This window comes from Prionailurus viverrinus, chromosome B4 (genome assembly GCF_022837055.1).
Source record: "Prionailurus viverrinus isolate Anna chromosome B4, UM_Priviv_1.0, whole genome shotgun sequence".
NCBI lineage: Eukaryota > Metazoa > Chordata > Mammalia > Carnivora > Felidae > Prionailurus > Prionailurus viverrinus.
In genome coordinates, this window is record NC_062567.1 from 113,282,814 (window position 1) to 113,301,733 (window position 18,920).

The 18,920-nt window shown below is 43.7% G+C and overlaps 1 protein-coding gene across 10 annotated transcripts in view; it reads right to left on the reverse strand.

Moving 5' to 3' along the window:
* TMCC3 (transmembrane and coiled-coil domain family 3) overlaps positions 1 to 18,920 on the reverse strand; it is a 256,578-nt gene that overhangs the window by 53,415 nt on the left and 184,243 nt on the right. Inside the window, exon 1 of one of the 10 annotated variants that reach the window (XM_047866028.1) lies at positions 2,855 to 2,959. The exons of 6 other annotated variants lie outside the window; for them this stretch is intronic. In XM_047866028.1, coding sequence (XP_047721984.1) covers positions 2,855 to 2,941 — 87 coding nt within the window. In that variant the 5' untranslated portion in view covers positions 2,942 to 2,959. Of the gene's footprint in view, positions 1 to 46; positions 68 to 2,854; positions 2,960 to 15,988; positions 16,046 to 18,920 lie in introns of those variants that run through there. 3 more of the 10 variants (XM_047866026.1, XM_047866017.1, XM_047866027.1) reach the window with 3 other exon arrangements.

Genomic DNA, 18,920 nt, shown 5'->3' on the forward strand with positions numbered 1-18,920 from the left:
CTTTGCTCTTATACCAATACTACTTATTAATGTTTATCATGAGTACCTGTGTGGTTTCTGATTCATCATGATGAGGCTGTAAGTAAGTGACTCATGAAGTCTGAACCCAGGGAGCATGTCGGAACATCTACCTGCTCGTTGGAGTTTTTCCACTTTCAATGTCAGGATGAGGAGAAATATAAACACAGCACATCTGATAAAAAAGCAAAGACAGTCCTACACATTCATAACCGGGGAAGAGGATTCGAAATTCTTGCTATTTCTTTGCCAAATATTAGAACCTTTAGCAAAAAGGTCTCTAACAAATTACAACACTTTCGGTCAGAACATCAGCCTGCACCTTGCTGTGGGAGAGCACAGAGGGCGTCTCCTACCGAGATTCTACAACCTTATCCTGGAACCCGTACCTCTACGCCCATCAACGAGGAACAGGGATGGAAACAAGACCCCCAGCTTGGAATGCACACAGCAAGCTTTAATTCAGGGGGCGTTCAATCGAGTTATAATTGCCTCTAATTGGCCCTCCCACACAGTCTCACAATTTACAGCTGTAATCAGTTGCACAAAGAATGAGCTAAATTTCTTTTCTACCTTTGAAATCAGAATCCTCTCCGGTTAGGTTCCTACCATTACTGTTTTGATTTTTTTTTTTTAATATACCAAGATATAAAAAAGGATGAATGAAGATGCAGGCAGATCTTTTGGAAATAAGCACTGATCCCTATGACCTAATGATAACCCGGTGGTATTCAAATTTGCAACAGAGACTGATGCCAATTCGGGGAAATGTTTCGTTCCAGGGCACGCCATCCAAAAAAACACATTCATCTGGTCAGACATTTTCCATACTCTGATTTTTATCTTTCTTGGCATGCTCGACTCTTCTCTAATAAAGTCACAACCCTTTGTTGCCATGGAACCCAATCAGACATGGAGCCTGTTACTATGACTTCCCTGCAAGTCTAAAAAAAGACCCAGTGACCAAAAGAACAACCCTTTCTTAAAAAGAAAGAAAGAAAGAAAGAAAGAAAGAAAGAAAGAAAGAAAAAAAAATCTGTATTTCCAAGGCAAAGAAGCTCCAAAAAATGACCCAACCCTTTCATACCCATTGATGTTTAAGATTTTATGCAGGCTAACTTGAACTCTTGAGCCAAAGCTCAGCCAGTGTTTTATAGAAAAATTTTCAGCTGGGTCATTCCATAGAAGACAATTTTATAAATAAGTACCTGGCAAAGAGGGTAACTCTTCTTAGGATTTTTTTTTTTTTAATTTCTAGGCAAGCTTCCTGAAATTTGAGTAGCTATTTAGCAAACATATGTCAATCAGCAGCAACCAAACTGCAATATTCATTTCCATCGATACTTAATTTTAGCCAAATGCTCATTATTTCTCTGTGAAGAAAAGATAAGCAAAACAGTACAATCGACCCTGTGTTCGGTCATATCTGGAGCTGGGCTAAACCTGTAGAGAAAAACATGAGACGAACAGCAGAGCCACTTATGGAAAGTGAATTAACATTTGCTGAGCGCGTACCAGGAGCCAGGCGCTTTTATGTCACCGTGGGAACGCTGCAGCAGAGGCACTTGGTACCTCTCTCTTACAGATAAGGTACCAAGGCTCGGGGAGCTTAATGGCTTGCTCCAGCTGCGATGCTCGAATAGTGTCTGCCTCCCAAAGCCAAAGCAAATCATTCATTAAACCAACATTTACTTTTGGCCTCACAGGTGCTATGCATTTTGTTAGGCTTCTTGTTCCTTACGAGGGAATCTGCAGGCTGTAAAGCTTGTCTGTAAAGAGGACATGGGAGTCTATGTGTAGTGTTCGGGCTGTACCCATTTATACTCCACACCCTATCTGCCCAGCAGCAGCTAACCCTTGGGAGAATCAGGAGTAAATGCCCTGGCCAATTACATGTGATGACAAGGGGCCGGACACCTACTACCATCCCTCAAAAGGCTGGCTGCTGACGAAGCCTCCCCACCTTCAGCTCTGCAGTGGGAAGGACCCTGACGCTCCAGGCACCTGTTCTTGTGCAGTTTGAGCAAGGAAGTACAAGCCGCACTATACACACTCACAACTATTCTATCCAACACTGGTTTGGGATGATAGGCTTTGACAAATGACTAGTAAAGAAGGAATAAGGAATGGGGGGGCGCCTGGCTGGCTTAGTCGGAAGAGCATGCAACTCTTGATTTCAGGGTTGTGAGTTCAAGCCCCACGTTGGGAGTAGAGCTTACTTTTCAAGAACGAATATGTAAAAGTATGGAAGTTAATTTAGAAGTTATATTATTAATTATACCAGCTTTTTCAGCTAGAGATATTTCACTTATTTCCTCATATAATGAATACAACTACTTTGATTAAAAGAAATTTCAAAGGGGCACGCCTGGGAGGCTCAGGGGGTTAAGGGGCTGACTTCAGCCCATGTCATGATCTCACAGTTCATGAGTTTGAGCCCCGCGTCCGGCTCTGTGCTGACAGCTTGGAGCCTGGAGCCTGCTTCAGACCCTGTGTCTCCCTCTCTCTCTTCCCCACCCCTCTCAAAACATTAAAAATAAAACTTAAAGAAATTTCAAGGGTTGCCCGGGTGGCTCAGTCAGCTGAGCATCCGACTCTTGATTTCGGCTCAGGTCATGGTCTCCGGGTCTTAGGATAGAGCCCCGCATCAGGCGCGGCGCTGAGTGTGGAGCCTGCTTAAGATTCTCTCCCTCTGCCCCTCTCCCATTTGCTCTCGCTCTCAAATAAAATTTAAAAAAAAAGAAGAAGAAAGAAAAGTAAAATTTCAAAGACCAACACCACAGCACAGAGAGACCAGAGAGACAGAGAGACAGAGAGACCACCACTTCATACCCACCAGAAAGACTATCATCAGAAGACTGGTTGTAAGCGGCACCGGTGAAGACGTGGAGAAGTCGGAGCCCTCGTGCACTGCCCGTGCCATGTAAACCGGAGCGGCTGCTGGGGAAGAACACTCTGGCGGTTCCTCAAAAGGTCAAGCACAGAACTACCACGTGAGCCAGCAAATCTACGCCTAGGTAGGTACCCGAGAGAGAGGAAAGCATATGCCCATGCAAAAACCTGCACACACACGTTTACGGCAACACTGATCCTAAGAGCCCGACACTGGGAACAACCAACCCAAATGTGCACCAGCTGATGAGCGGATAAACAAAATGTATGGTGCAGCCACACGACGGAAGATCATTTCGCAACAGAATGAAACGAAGTGCGGACAGAAGCCACAACACAGACGAACCTTGGAAACTTGATGCCGACAGAAAGAAGGCAGACACAAAAGACCACGTGACATCTGATTCCATTTACAGAAAGTGTCCACAACAAGCAAATCCAGAGAAACAGAAAGTAAATTAGGGCTGGCTTGGCCTGGGGGTTTGGGAGGGAGGAAATGGAAAGTGATTGCTAATGGGTAGAGAGTTTGTTTTGGGGGCAATGAAAATGTTTTGAAATTGATTGTGGTGGTGACTGCACAATTCTGCAAATATACTAAAAAACCATTAAGTCTACACTTTTAAATGAGTGAACTGTATGGTACGTGAATTATATCTCAATAAGGCTGTTATTTAAAAGAACAAAAAAGAGGAAAAAAAACAACCAGTTTTTTGTCTGTTCTGTTTTTGTTGTCCTATTAAGAAAAGACCGATGCCTGGGTGGCTCAGTCGGTTAAGTGTCTGACTTCAGCTCAGGTCATGTTCTCATGGTTCATGAGTTCAAGCCCCACATCAGGCTCTGTGTTGACAGCTCAGAGCCTGGAGTCTGCTTCAGATTCTGTGTCTCCCTCTCTCTGCTCCTCCCCTGCTCATGCTTGGTCTCTCTCTGTCTCAAAAATAAATAAACATTAAAATAGAAAAAAGAAAAGAAAATAGCCCAAATGTCAAGACCACCTGACAAAGAAAACAGCCCAAACAAGATGCCTGACCTTGGACAAGCCTCTGGGGATTCTCTGTGCCTTGTTAAGGAAACAAGGCTCACACCTGCACCAGATGCTCTCTTTGAGGTGGAAAAACCACTTGGATGAAAACCTCTCAGTGTTCAAAAACAGGGGAATCAGACCCCATCTGACCCCCCAGGCCAGGACCTATCCTACTCTAGCCCTTGTCTGATTCTTACCTTCACCCCAGGATCCATTCTTCAACCAACTCCTGAGCACCTGCCAGGTACAAGGCTTGATGCTAGACCATTTTCATAACCTCTAGTTCTAAGCCCACAACCCACAGGGGAGAGAAGTATCATTCCGATTCTACAGGCACAAAACAGACTCAGAAAGATTATGCAGTTGGCCAAGTGGCAGAGAGAGCTTTTGAACTCAGAATCAAAGCCTGGGCTGTTTCTCTTATTCCTACATCAGGGTTTTTCAAACTGGCTCCACAGGCATATTCTTGGAAGTTCCACAGGTTTGCTACAGATGATTTTAAATGATGTATTTATAGATGGCAAAGAATATTAGTTTAACTGTATTTGGGGGATCCCAGAGATAACCAGCTGCTAACCAAGTACTACCCTGAGGTTCCAAGACCTTCCAGACTTCCACTCACACTGGGCCCAGGTATTAGTATTTCTTCAGTCAACAGGAAACGTGATGGCTGACTCCAGTTTCCTGGGACCGTACCACAAACTGGGTTACTTAACACAACAGAAACGTATTATCTCTCAGTTCTGGAAGCCTGAAATCAAGGTGCCAGCAAGGCCATGTTCCTTCTGAAGGTGCTGGGATTAAGGCGTCTCTCCCAGCTTCTGGCAGCCTCATCAGGCATCCCTTGGCCTGTAGACAAATCACACCAATCCTGTCAGTCTTCACATTGTAAGTACTTTCCCTGGGTCTTCACATCATCTTTCTTCTCTGCATGCCTGTCTCCAAATCCCCTCTTTTTGTAAGGACACCAGTCCTACTGGGTTACAGCCCACCCTGATGACCTCATTTGGACTTCACTACTTCTGTAAAGACCCTATTTCCAAGCAAAGTCATACTCTGAGGTATTGGGAGTTAGGGCTTTTGTAAAGGGCAAACTCACTCCTGTGTCTCCTCTCACAGCTGGTCACCACACAATCCTCCAACACCCGCTGGGTGTACTATAATTCAACTCAGTTCTGACACTACCGACAGACAGCATCAGATCACATAGCTGAAGGGTCTGCAGCCCCCTATTTCAGTCACCAATCCTAGTCCAGGTTGTTACCTGTGCTTCTGACCCACCGGCTATAAACTGGAGGTTTCCATGACCCTCTCTCCGGAGTCTATTAATTTGCTAGAGTGGCTCACAGACTCAGGAAAACATTTACTTACTAGACTACCAGCTTATCATCAAAGGATGTATCTCCGGAATAGCCAAATGGAAGATATGCAAAGGTGCACGGAAAGTGTGCAGAGCTTCCATACCCTCTCTGGGAGCCACTGTCCCTGAATCTCCACGTGGTCATCAACCCAGAAGCTCTCTGAACCACAACCTTCTGGGGTTTTATGGAGGCTTCATTATGAAGGCATTGATAGATGAAACCACCGGCCATTGGCGACTACATCAACCCAGGCCCTCTCCTCTCCTAGGAAGTAGAAGGTGGGACTGAAAATTCTAATCTTCAAATCAAGGTCTCTATTCTATTCTACCCCCCCCCCCCCACAAGCCCTATCCTCAGGGGCTTCCCAAAAGTAACCTAAATAACACAAATTCCAGTGCGGTTGAAAGGGGCTTGTTATATAAATAACAAAAGACACCCATTTCACTTTTATCGTTACAATCACTTAGGAAATTCCCAAGGTTTTAGGAGCTTTGTCAGAAACGGAAACAAAGACCAAATATATACCTTTGCCCCTTGAACAACAGGAGTTGGAAGGACCCAGGTCCACTTACGGGTGGGTTTTTTTTATAGTACAGTACTGTATATGTCTTTTCTCCTCATGATTTTCTTAGTAACTTTTTCTTTTCCCTAGCTTACTTTATTGTTAAGAATACAGTATATAATACACATAACCTACAAAATATGTGTTAATCGACTGTTTAGGTTAGTGGTAACCCACCAACAGTAGGGTACTTGCAGTTTTTTTTTGAGCGGGGGCAATTAAAGTTACGCAAGGATTTTCCACTGTGTGAATGGGGGTGTCAGTGCCCCCAACCCTTCATTGTTCAAGGGTCAACTACTTGTTATTATAAATTACAATATCACAGACTTCAACATATCTTTTTGAGGGGACACAATTCAACCCATAACCCTGACTTTAAATATAAACGATGCAGCATTTCCCGATGAAGGTCAAAGGGGGTCTCACAGTGAAAGGAGGTGTCATACACAGAATTTTTCTAACAGGGAAGTTAACAGACTGAGCCTCCTCCATATTATAGAACAGGTAACAGAAGCATTCTAAACGCAAAAGAAAACCTGTTCTGTACTGATTTAGATTATCTGTGTATTAAGCTAGTGTTCAATTGTTACTATCTTTGTATTTTATGTGCACTTGAAAATTTTCATGCTAAAATGTTAGGAAAAATTTCCTTAGACCGTTGATGAAACCTGCTAATGAGGTCTTTGTTCTTAAATTTTTTTTCTTAACGTTTATTTACTTTTGAGACAGAGACAGACAGAGCATGAATGGGGGAGGGTCAGAGAGAGGGAGACACAGAATCTGAAACAGGCTCCAGGCTCTGAGCTGTCAGCACAGACTGCGAACTCACAGACTGTGGGATTATGACCTGAGCTGAAGTGGATGCTTAAGGGACTGAGCCACCCAGGCAACCCATGAGGTCTTTATTCTTAAAGAACACCTAAGTAAAAACACCAATTAGCATCTCTGAACAAACACTTCTTTATAAGCCAAAAGCAGGGAAAAGATAAATTTTAAAACACAAAGATAAGTGTACCTGTCCTTCTAATTAGACTTATTTAAATAACAAATATGGCCAATGCCTTAACTCATCATTTGAGGTCCTTAAACACTGAACTCCGAAAAAAATAAAGTCCCACCATCTGTTGGAATGTACGAACTCAAATATTACACTAATATCTACAGCGTGGTTTGAGGTGTTGGGGTTTGGAGGCAACGGCCAAGAAAGAATTCTTGAGACAGCTTCGGGGCAAAAGGGTGGTTTTATTAAAACACAGGGGACAGGATCTATGGGCAGAAAGAGTTGCATTATAAGTGTGAGGAGTGATTATATAAGATTTTCTATCCTATGGAGGGGAGGGTGACAGGGTCCCAGAAAATTGTAATTGAATCTATAGGTTTCTGGAAAGTTTGGTTATTGGTAAGATTGCTTTTTTCTCGTAAATCATTAAGACAGTTGCAAACTGAGGTGCTTGGGTGGCTTAGTCAGTTGAATGTCTGGCTTCGGCTCAGGTCACGAGCCCACGGTTCATGGGTTCAAGCCTTTGTCGGGCTCTGGGCTGACAGCTCAGAGCCTAGAGCCTGTTTCAGATTCTGTGTCTCCCTCTCTGCCCCTCCCCACTCACACTGTCTGTCTGTCTCTCTCAATAATAAAAACATTGTAAAAAAAAAACTTTTTGTAATAAATAGAAAAGTTAGTTGCAAACTGATAGAAACACTCAGGTCCCACATGACTGTGATCTCCATGAGGTAACCACAAGTTTTTCCCTTTCCTTTGTTCTTGGGCAGCCAGGAGTGCCTGAGGAATGTCACGCAGATCCCACCTGGGAGGAGGGGAGGGGAGGGCCTGTTAGCTAGTGCTTTGCCTTCAGCTTGCCTTCTGCTCCCTCATTATCTATGCATGAAATTCCTTTTTTTTTTTTTTTTGAGAGTGAGTGCACGTGAGTAGTGGTGGGAGAGGGAGAAAGAGAATCTTAAGCAGCCTCCACACTCAGAACGGACCCCAACGGACCCCAATGTGAGGCTCAATCCTACAACCCTGGGATGATGTGACCTGAGCAGAAATCAAGAGTGGGACATTCCATCAACTGAGCCACCCAGGTGCGGCTATGTATGAATTCTTAACTCATTCTTTTCTTCCTTGCTTCCTTCCATTTCTCTATCCATCCAAACACCTACTGTGCATTTTGTGCCAAGCACAGGAGCCACAGTCGCTGCCCACTTTCTGGTGGGGAGAGAAACAAGTCAACCACAAATGACTAGAATATAAACGCTCACGGCAGACTTGGGCACAGGCAGGGGGGCCGGCCCAGTGGGAGATGAGAAAGGGAGTCTGGGAAGACCCTTTCAGTATGTTATCTCAGAAGCCTTCCACACCCTTCTAAGGAAAGAATTCTCTTTCCTTTTTACGTGAGGAAATGATCTAAGACGAGCTCACACAGTGTGTAAGAACTGAAAACCCAAAACCCTGGCCCATCCTCCCAAAGCCCTGGGACCACACTGCCCCTCAGAGCTGTAAGCACACCCTCGGAGGGCGGGGGGGGGGGGGGGGAAATGCATTTAGAAGACCTGGCCACTCCTCTCCTCACCTCTGCTGCTGCTAGCACCCTCCTCCCAGGCACCGTCACCACTCCCCACCTGCGCCAGCTCATGCCCACCTTTAATCTGGACCCAAGGCAACCTCGGAAAATATAAACTGGCCTCCCACTACCTCTTAGACCTTGTGTCCTCACTCTGCTCCTGCCACAAAGCCTCTGGGATGTGCCTCGCACACAACAGGCATACAACTGTCTCAAGCAGTCTGTACTTGCTGTTCAGGCTCCCTGGATGGCTCTTCCCCTTAGACAGCTGCCCAGCTTACTTCCTCAGATCCTCCCTCACGGACCTCTCTGGGAAGAGCTTTCCTTGAGTCTCCTATTTAAAACTGATTCTTTCTATGGGCCTCCCCAGCCCCCTTTCCTTGGTTTGTCTGTGAACACTTATCACCATTTAACATATTATATGTTTTCCCTGTTGGTCTGGTCCGTCTACCTGGGCTTATCAGAATATAAGCTTGACGAGGGTGATTTCTGCTTTAGTTCCTGGGACGCCTGGCACATAGTAGGTGTTCAATACGTATTTGTTGACCTAGGCTGAAAGCAGGATGGTTACAAGCATGATTCATGCCCGGGCTGGTTATGCATGGGCTCTCCCACACACCACACTCCCGGCTTGGTGAGAGGCAGTAATGAGACAACTGGGCGGTACGGGGTGGGAAGAAGCCAGCCCAAGGTTTGCAAGGAAACTCATTTGTCTTGTTTTGTTTTTAATGTTTATTTTTGAGAGAGCGAGCAAGTGGTAAAGGGACAGAGAGAGAGGGGACAGAGGATCGGAAAGGGGCTCATGCTGACAGCACAGAGCCCAACACGGGGCTCGAAGTCGCGAACTACAAGATCGTGACCTGAGCTAAAGTCGGAGGCTTAACCCACTGAGCCACCCAGGCGCCCTGCAAGGGAACTCATTCTTAAACTCGATGCCATGAAAAGGTGCCTGAGCGACTCCTTCTCCATGCCACAAGCTGTGGAGATACAGGCACCATCAATCTTGATGCTACTGTCCAAGGAAGCACATTAGAACCAGTGGTCCCACGGCTGTCAATCTCAAGGTGTGGTCCCAGGTGACAGGGACTCAGACAAAGAAATGAGGGGAAGTGGAGAGAGGCTTACATTTTTGCCTTCTCTCAAAGTGCAAATCAACAACAACAAACAAACCTCTGTTAGGGCGCTCGAGAAAGTCCTTGATTTTCCGAGCTGAGCTCTACCCGTTCGCAGAAGGGGTATTTTCTTACACTGGCCTTTTGAGCCCTGGGTCTCGGAAAGCTCACCAGAGCTACTAAGAGAAAAGCACAAGGGTTCAGTTCTCCAGAAACTTTTGGACAGCAAAGGGTGGACTCTGAACTTGCCTACATGGCGCCTAGCAGGAGTCAGACAGTCTAAGCAACTAAGCATCTGCTGAGTCCACAGGGTGACGGACGATGAAGCAGCAGCCACAACAGGATCGCACAGGGTCAAACGGCAAAAGCGGTCCGAGGACGACAAACGGAATACTCTTCCGTGGGGAGGACTGTGTGCCACAGGATGCACTTCTGCCAGATTCCAAACTCATCCTCATTCTACTCCCCTGTGAAAAATCCTGGCTGCGTGCCGCAGACCGAGTGGGGGGCAGGAGAGGAAATGGGAGTGACACATAATAGTAACAGGAGATCCACAAGCACCTGACTTTGTAAGGTTCTATGTAAGGCACTAGGGTGCCATTCGGCTCCGAAATTCTACGAAAGAACTAACGTCGCTGCAAGGCTGATTCTGAGAAGCAAATAAAACCCCACTGAAAAATGGTACTATAATTTCTCAAGTTTGCGTCAGTCTGTTCTCTTTCGTGAGAAAAAAGGTGACTGGTTTAAGGTTACAAAGGCAACGTTCCACTATAAAAACCTGCTGGTTGCCATGACAATTAATATCTCTGTTCCTCCCTTTCCTGCAGCATCCTTCTTCCATCTGAGTCAAATCAGAGCAGCTCTGTGACGCCCATGATTTAGTGTTTCCTCTGCACAAGGATATCACAGACGTGCATGGACACAAAACACGTACCAAAAGGCTAATCAGAGGTGAACTTAAAAATCTGTCCTCCTCTGCCAATGGTGTCCTACAAACAACTACCAGGGACGCCCCTGCAGCAGGGCGTGAGAAGGGAGGGTGGCCCAGAAAGGCTTAACAGCGGACACCCACTCTTTTCTTCGGGGTGGGCTCTGGGTCAGTCCTTCCCAGAAGGGTCCACGTGAGGCCAGGGCTCCCTAGAGCACCATCATTATTCGTCTGCAGGCTGTCCTCCCCAGCCTGCGCTCTTTGTGAGCACTGCCCACGTCTGAGTCACCTCAGGGCCTAGAGGAGCACTGGGTACAAAATGGAGCACTCAGGACAAGAAGGGGGCTTTGGGATAAAGCAGATGCACCTCACGTTTTATGGTAAGATCTGGAGTTTGGGTCTACCCTGCTTCAAACAGGACCTGTGGGAGAAAAAAGCCAGAGGAGAATTCTAGATCCACGCTCTAGGGTGCAAAGCTTGGGATATCAACAGCGCAGCCCTGGTCCTGGTTTCCACCACTGCAGTCATGAGTCTTGACCGCTGAGCCTTCCCCAGATCCAGGGCAAAACAAAGAGAAAATCAGAAAGTTATGGCCAATGATGTGATTTATCGTCTCGTGATAAAGGTTCTCACGTAGCTACATTCAACTGCAAAAATGTTTGCTTTAGAAAAGCTATGAAAATACGGGAAAGCCAGAGGAAAGAAAATAGAGCACCCATCATTTTACTACCCAGAGGTGGCCAGTAGTCTGCACTTGGGTGTCTGTTATCACCGTCCCCACTGATGTGGAAGCAGGTCACCTAATGGTCAGGAACGAAGGCTCTGGAATGCAAACCAAGCTGGGTTCAAGTCCCACACTTCTTCTATGACCCTGCACAAGTCATTTACCTGTTTGGGCTTCCATTCTCCAACCACAGAATGAGGACAACTCCCATTCGGCACTGTCATAAGAATTGTTTTAACCCGTGTAAAGCCTGTCACGGTGCTGGCAGAACTTACTTATGCCCGCTCTACTAATATCCTATTTGTACATGCCACTTCATAAACAAAAACGACTGTCTTCTGTGCAAATAGTTTGTAAACCCTTTCAATCGACACAAAAGCACAACCCACTGACATGTCAATACATACACTTCTATAAACTGATGATTTTAATTCTGCAACAAGAGCTTACATGAGACCAGTGGTTCTTCATCTTTTTTACAGGTCACCTGCCACTGACAATCATTCCAAAGAAAGTTGTGGAACTTCTCCCTAAGAAATATGTACAAATATATGAAGACCACAGAGCCTAGGCTAAGACACAGAACAGTGGCCCTGATTTCATGCACGTTTAATTTAATATTCTGAAGTAATGAAACATTCAAAAGGTAACAGGATTACAAATTAATGTACTGTGGAAATGGATGCTCTAAACTTTTCATACTGTGGTAGTGACATGAGAAAAACATAAATTCACTCACATGAGAGGCACAGGATTTAAGTCATTTTTCCTCTCTGTTCATACATGCATACTTCAGTACTCCTAAAAATATACTGATTCTACTTATCACTAAAGGGGAATAAAGCACTAACACAGGCAACATGAAAGAATCTTTTTTTTAAGTTTATTTACTTATTTTTGAAAGAGAGAGCAAGTGAGCACAAGCAGGGGAGGAGCAGAGAGAGGGAAACAGAGAATTCGAAGCAGGCTCTGTGCTATCAGTGCACAGCCCGAGGCGGGGCTCGATCCCACATACCTTGAGATCATGACCTAAACTCAAATCAGGAGTCTGATGTTCAACAGACTGAGCCACCCAAGCACCCTGCCATATGAAGGAATCTTAAAAGGATTACCCTTAAGTGAGGGGCGCCTGGGTAGGTCAGTTAAGTGTCTGATTGGCTCAGGTCATAATATCACACTTCATGTGTTCGAGCTCCACAATGGGCTCCACGCTGACAGTGCAGAGCCTGTTTGGAATTCATTCTCTCTCTCTCTCTCTCTCTCTCTCTCTCTCTGCCCCTCCCCTGCTTGTGCTCTCGCTCTCAAAAGAAAGAAAGAAAGAAAAAAAAAGAAAGCATTATGCTAAGTGAAAGAAGCCACGCTCAGAAAGGCTATATACTGATTCCATTTATAGTGCACTCTGGAAAAGAAAAAAAAATCACAAGAATAGAAATCAGACCAATGGCTGCTGGGGCTGGGGACAGCAGAGAAGATGGTCTAAAAGAACAAAAAGGAATTTTCTGGAGTGAGAGAAATATTCTGTATCTTAACTGGATGGTGATTACAAGACTGTGCTTGTCACAATTCACGTAACTGAACACGTAAAGGGGGAGATTTACCGTATGTAAATAATATCTCAAAAAATAAGACATTGACACATTAATTTTTCTAGACATTAACAAGAAAGGCTAAATTCTTGACAACGTCTGAAAAACTGCCTACCAGCAAATTCAAAATAACTTTATATTTCCTTTCAGGCAAAGTTAAAATGCACACAAACTGGAAACAAATACTACTTAACACCTACACAAAATCTAGCATCATTATGAAAATTTCCTGTGAGAGATATTAAAACGGGGCTTTAACAAATCACTCTTATAAGTACAAGTGCTTGACAAAGCTACTTAAGAACAGATGGTAAAGTTGAAGATATTCTTTTTCCTCTGCTCCAGTACTGTCACTTCTAGGCAGCTTCCCCAAAGAGACTCTCCCACAGTATACAGACCTCTGAATCAAGCTACCTGTCCACTATGAGGAGAATGGCTATACACACTTTGGTTTATTCATATACTGAAATAATGTACAGCAGTTAAGAAAAAAAAAAAGGGAATGAAGCAGGATAAATTTTAAAAACACCATGCTGGGGGAGCCTGGCTGGCTCAGTCAGAAGAACATGCAACTCTTGATCTTGGGGTGGTGAGTTCGAGTCCCACCATGGGTATAAAGATTACTTAAATAGAACTTCAAAAAAAAAAAAAAAAAGGCTAACCCCCCCCCACAAAAAAAAAAATAGGAAGTGAAAATAAAATAGCAAGTTACAAAAGAGATGTCATGTGTATAAATATTTAATACAAGAAACAATATTACATATTGCTTATGGGTTCATTCAATGCATAAAAGTTTGCAAAGGAATGAAGCACAACAGTGTCAGGTTATGGAGACCGCTGAGGACACTGGAAGGGAGAACCGTATCTGGGGCCATTTATTTCTTAACAAGTGGCAGCAATTGGATGCAAACATGGCAAAATGTTACCATCTGTTAAATCTAGGACACAGGTAGAGGGGCATCATATTTTTAAAATTGTTTCATGTCTGACTCATTTACTAATTAAAAATATATCTGTCTACTATATAACCAGAACTATGTGGTTAATGATTTGATACGGGTTTTCCTCATGCTCAGAACATCCTCCCCTGTGTGGATCTGGTTTACTTTTTAAATATGGCATAAGCTGAGGATTCTGATGGGCCATTTCATTACCTTATAACCTGAGAATCTGATGTCACTGCATTTACTTCCAGAGAACATACCCAAGCAAGCATAAACTTAAGAAAATGAAAATCCACCAAGAATTTAATAAGCTAGCTGTCCCAGACAAACACCCAGGCTCATTTTAGGCTAATGGGTAAATAAACTAAGGAACAAATATTTTACTTCAGTTTTTTTAATGTTTATTTATTTTGAGAGAGACGGCATGAGCAGGGGAAGGTCAGAAAGAGGAGGAGAGAAAGAATCCAAAGCAGGCCCTGCACTGTCAGCATGGAGCCCAACATGGGACTTTATCTTACAAACCTTGAGATCATGACCTGAGCTGCAATCAAGGACTGGCCACTTAACCGACTGAGCCATCCAGGCTCCCTGGAACAAATATTTTAAAGAATTATTTACTAACAAAGAAACTGTGATTTCTGAAATGTCCAAAGTATCAGAAAAAATAATCTCTGTAGATGGATTTAGAGTCTCTTCCAACAATATGTGTATTATTTAGCAAATCTGTTACCGTTAAAATTACCCCGAATGTACAACAAATTACTTCAAAACGGAAGGTTGAGAAGGTATCAACGTTTAAAGATAGCCACGTAAAACAAAACCATTTCATTCATTTCCTATTTGCCCAAAGAAATAAAAGCTCCCAACAACGTCTGCTGGAGTGGGGCTCAGTTTGCAAAACTGTCCTCAAACAGCAACAAGGCTGAAGAGCTCTCATTCTGACTCTAAGACTTCCTTTAAAAATAAGATCTTATGGGGCACCTGCGTGGCGCAGTCCGTTAAGCCTCTGACGCTCAATTTTGGCTCAGGTCATGATCTCACAGTTCATGGGTTCAAGCCCTGAAATTAGGCTCTGTGCTAACAGCGTGTGTGTGCACACACTCTCTCTCAAAATAAATAAAAATAAACTTTAAAAAAAAAATCTTAGGGGCACTTGGTTGGCTCAGTCGATAGAGCATGTGGCTCTTGATCTCAGGGTTGTGAGTTCAAGCCCCATGTTGAGTGAAGAGTTTATTAATAAACAAAAAATAATCTTTTATTTAAAATTTTTAATGTTTATTTATTCTTGAGAGACAGAGAGACAGAGCATGACCAAGGGAGGGGCAGAGAAGGAGACATAGAATCTAAAGCAGGCTCCAGGCTCTGAGCTGTCAGCACAGGGCTCGATGTGGGGCTCAAACCCACAAACCATGAGATTATGATCTGAGCTGAAGTCGGATGCTTAACCGTCCGTCTGAGCCACCCAGGTGCTCCAAACAAAAAAAAAAATTTTAAATAAAAATGAGAGCTTAATTTGAGCCCTCAGTAGATAAAAAACTTTCTTGCCATCAGATCATTGTTAGTGAAATTTCTCAACGGTAGGATTTAATGTGCTCCCACTCACCAAATAACAGAGCATTTCTGAGGGCTGAAAACAGACCAAGATTGGGTAGAAGAGCCTTTGGGGCTTCAAGGTGGTCACAGGACATAAATGAATGAAAGAAGACTCTTGCTTCAGGGCACCTAAGTGGCTCAGTCGTTTATGTGTCCAATTTCGGTTGGGGTCATGATCTCATGGTTCATGAGTTCGGGCCCTACATCAGGCTCACTGCTGTGAGCGCAGAGCCTGCTTTGGACCCTCTGTTCCCCTCTCTCTGCCCCTCCCCTGCTCGCTCGCTCTCAAAAATAAACAAACATTAAAAAAAAGAAGAAGAAGATTACCCAACAGATGCCAATTCAGTGAGTAGCTCTAAATTGCTCAGTATAGGAGGTAAACTTTGGCTGGCTTCATACAACAAATATTACTTGGTAATTGCTTAAAGTCAGGAGGCTTTTATAAACATGATGCCTTTCTCAAATGAAAGCACACACGATGAAGGCATATTCATTCCACCATTAATATGCTCTTGGGTCAGGTTATGAAATGGTAAGTGTTAGTTTCTGGACACACACAACAGTTTTAACCTCCTTCCGTGTCATATGTGAAGATGACAAGGCAGGTGAACCTCTCAATAACTAACATACGTGCACAAAACAACCCCTAAATACCTAGTGATATTTAGCAAGCCACAGGGGTAACTTACAAACAAGGATACTCAAGCCAAATAAAGGAACAGCTTGGGGCACCTGGGTGGCTCAGCTGGTTAAGCGTCCAACTCTTGGTTTCAGCTCAGGTCATGATCTCGAGGTCCATGATGACAGCACAGAGCCTGCTTGTGATTCTCTGACTCCCTCTCTCTCTCTGCCCCTCCCCCGCTCATTCTCTCAAAACAATAAACTTGGGGCGTCTGGGTGGCTCAGGTCATGATCTCCCGGTTCATGAGTTCGAGCCCACATCAGGCTCCACATTGATGGCATGAAGTGTGCTTGGGATTCTCTCTCTCTCTCTTTCTCTCTCTCTCTGCCCTTTCCACACACACTCTCTCTCTCTCAAAATAAATAAGTAACCTTAAATAAACAAATTTTTTAAAAAGCTGGGTACAAACTCTTCTTAAATTCATTATCCTAACATGAGTGACAAATGAACTTAAATGTCCTAGTACGAGGATAGCACGAGGGCACCCGTGTTTACAAAGAGGAGGGCAGGCCTGAAAGAGGCCTGCTGCCCCACAGAGCATGAAGTTGGGCCGAGTCCCTGCCCTTCCATCTCTCCAGCTGGGATGGTCAGCTACAGGTGAGGAGGGCAGCGAAGCCGGTGTAGGAAGCAACAATACACATTCTTCATACTGTAACAGTATGGAGTGGAAGGTCAGGATACTACAGTAAATAGAACCTGTTGAGAGGCATTATCCAGTTCGAGAGAGAAAGCTGAAAGCAAATGTTTTAAAAAAACAACAAACTTCACCATCTCTTCCCCTCCACCTTTTGGTCTTTCCTTACTACAAATGGCACTAGAATCATGTCTGTTTGAAAGTCTCTTAAATGAGTGAGCCAGAGTTTTCAAAATGCTCATTTCCAATCCTGGTTTGAGCAGGGAAGGGGATATCAATCCAGAAAAAATGTACCAAAATTATAAAGTTTGATTCACTAGTCTTTTTAAAAAAGTTTTAAAACCCAGAGAAAAAGTAGAAATTTTTAAAAATAAAACTACAGATGTGGACAGCAGTATATTTTAAAGGCAGGTAACTATGCAAAAAATGATAGAGGAATAACTGTCACTTATGTATAGATTTGTTAAAGGGAAAACAAATTCTAAATGGGCCAAAGATTGGGGCACCTGGCTGACGCAGCACAGCATACAACCTTTGATGGTGAGGTCATGAGTTCAAGCCTCATGTTGGGGACAGAGTTTACTTAAATTGTAAAAAATTGGCTAAAGACAAAATTTATAAAAATAATCATAAATAAAATGTCTTAGAAGAACACGGTGTTTGGGTTTTTAAAAGAATCTTAAAGGCCACTGTAAGAATGATACAAATCCTTGGGGCGCCTGGGTGGCTCAGTCGGTTAAGCGGCTGACTTCGGCTCAGGTCATGATCTCGCGGTCCGTGAGTTCGAGCCCCGCGTCGGGCTCTGTGCTGACAGCTCAGAGCCTGGAGCTTGTTTCAGATTCTGTGTCTCCCTCTCTCTCTGCCCCTCCCCTGTTCATGCTCTGTCTCTCTGTCTCAAAAATAAACATTAAAAAAAAAAAAAAAAAAGAATGATACAAATCCTACAAGCCCTCAAATTTTTATATTGCTTTATGGCAAGGTCTGGTTAATATTCATTGTTTGCTACACGCTAGGCTCTATGCTCAGCACACACACAATATATTGTTGAAACAGTGTAGTAGGTAGAATCCTAAGATGGTCCCCAAGATTCCCACCTGCTGGTATCCATAACCTATATGTTACCCTTCCCTTGTGTGTGAGCAAGACTTGTGACTACGAGGAGGCTTCACTCCCAAGATTAGGTTACATTATACAGCAAACATGAAAATATTTTGCAGATGTAATTAAGGTTCCTAATCAGCTGACTTTGGTAAATCAAAAGGTGGATTATCTGGGTATACTTGGCCTAATCAGGTAAACCCTTTAAGAGAGGGTCTAGAGGAAGAGACAAAATGCAAGAGAGTTGTTCCATTGGTCTTGAAAAAACAAACTACCACATTATGAGAGGGCCAAGTGCCAGGGACGAGGGGGCAGCTTCTGGGGCTGAGGGCCACAGTCTTATAGCTGCAAGGATGTTAATTCAGTAAATAACCAGTGAGACTATGGACTAGACTGCAGTCATGGCTGACACCTTGATTTTAGCCTGATGGAAGTCTGAGCAGTGGATGCATACAGCAAACACTGAATAAATATGAACCAGACCTTATCATGAACAACGTGGAGGATGCGGATAGGCTGCACCTGCCTTCCTGGTCCACAGAAACTGTGACATGGTCATAGGTTTTTAGGTTGCTAATCTATAGTAATCTGTTACACAATAATAGAAAATAGAGTCAGGAATGACAAACTGGAGAAGATATGTGGACAAAACAACTTATTTAAGGAGTTAAAAAAAACTTCTGCAGAACAATTTAAAAGATTAATAACCCAGTAGATAGATGGCCAGAATTTATTAACAGTTCACAGCCCAATGATGAAATATGCGAAAATATGATCAACCTTTTGTAGTAAGTTACATAAGATGTAGCTACTGGGAGAATCTGGGGGAGGGATACATCCCTATACTATTTTTTGCAACTTCCTGGGGGTCTCTCATTACTCCAAAATAAAAAATGTTTAAATATGACCAACCTAATTTTATCAGGAAAAATATAAATTAAAACGAGCTACCAGTTTTCATGCAGCAGACGGTCGGGATCAAAACATTTTAGAACACACTGTGTCAGAAAGTTTTGAGTTGAGGCATGCTCATACACTGAAGGGTATACAAACTCTTATCAGTTCCATTCACTGCTGCCTAGCTCCTAGCGTGTGACAAAGGAGGTACAGTGTTCAATTCGGCAGTATCATAATTTAAAATACATATACTCTGGGGGGCCTGGGTGGCTCATTCGGTTAAGCATCCAACTTCAGCTCGGGTCATGAT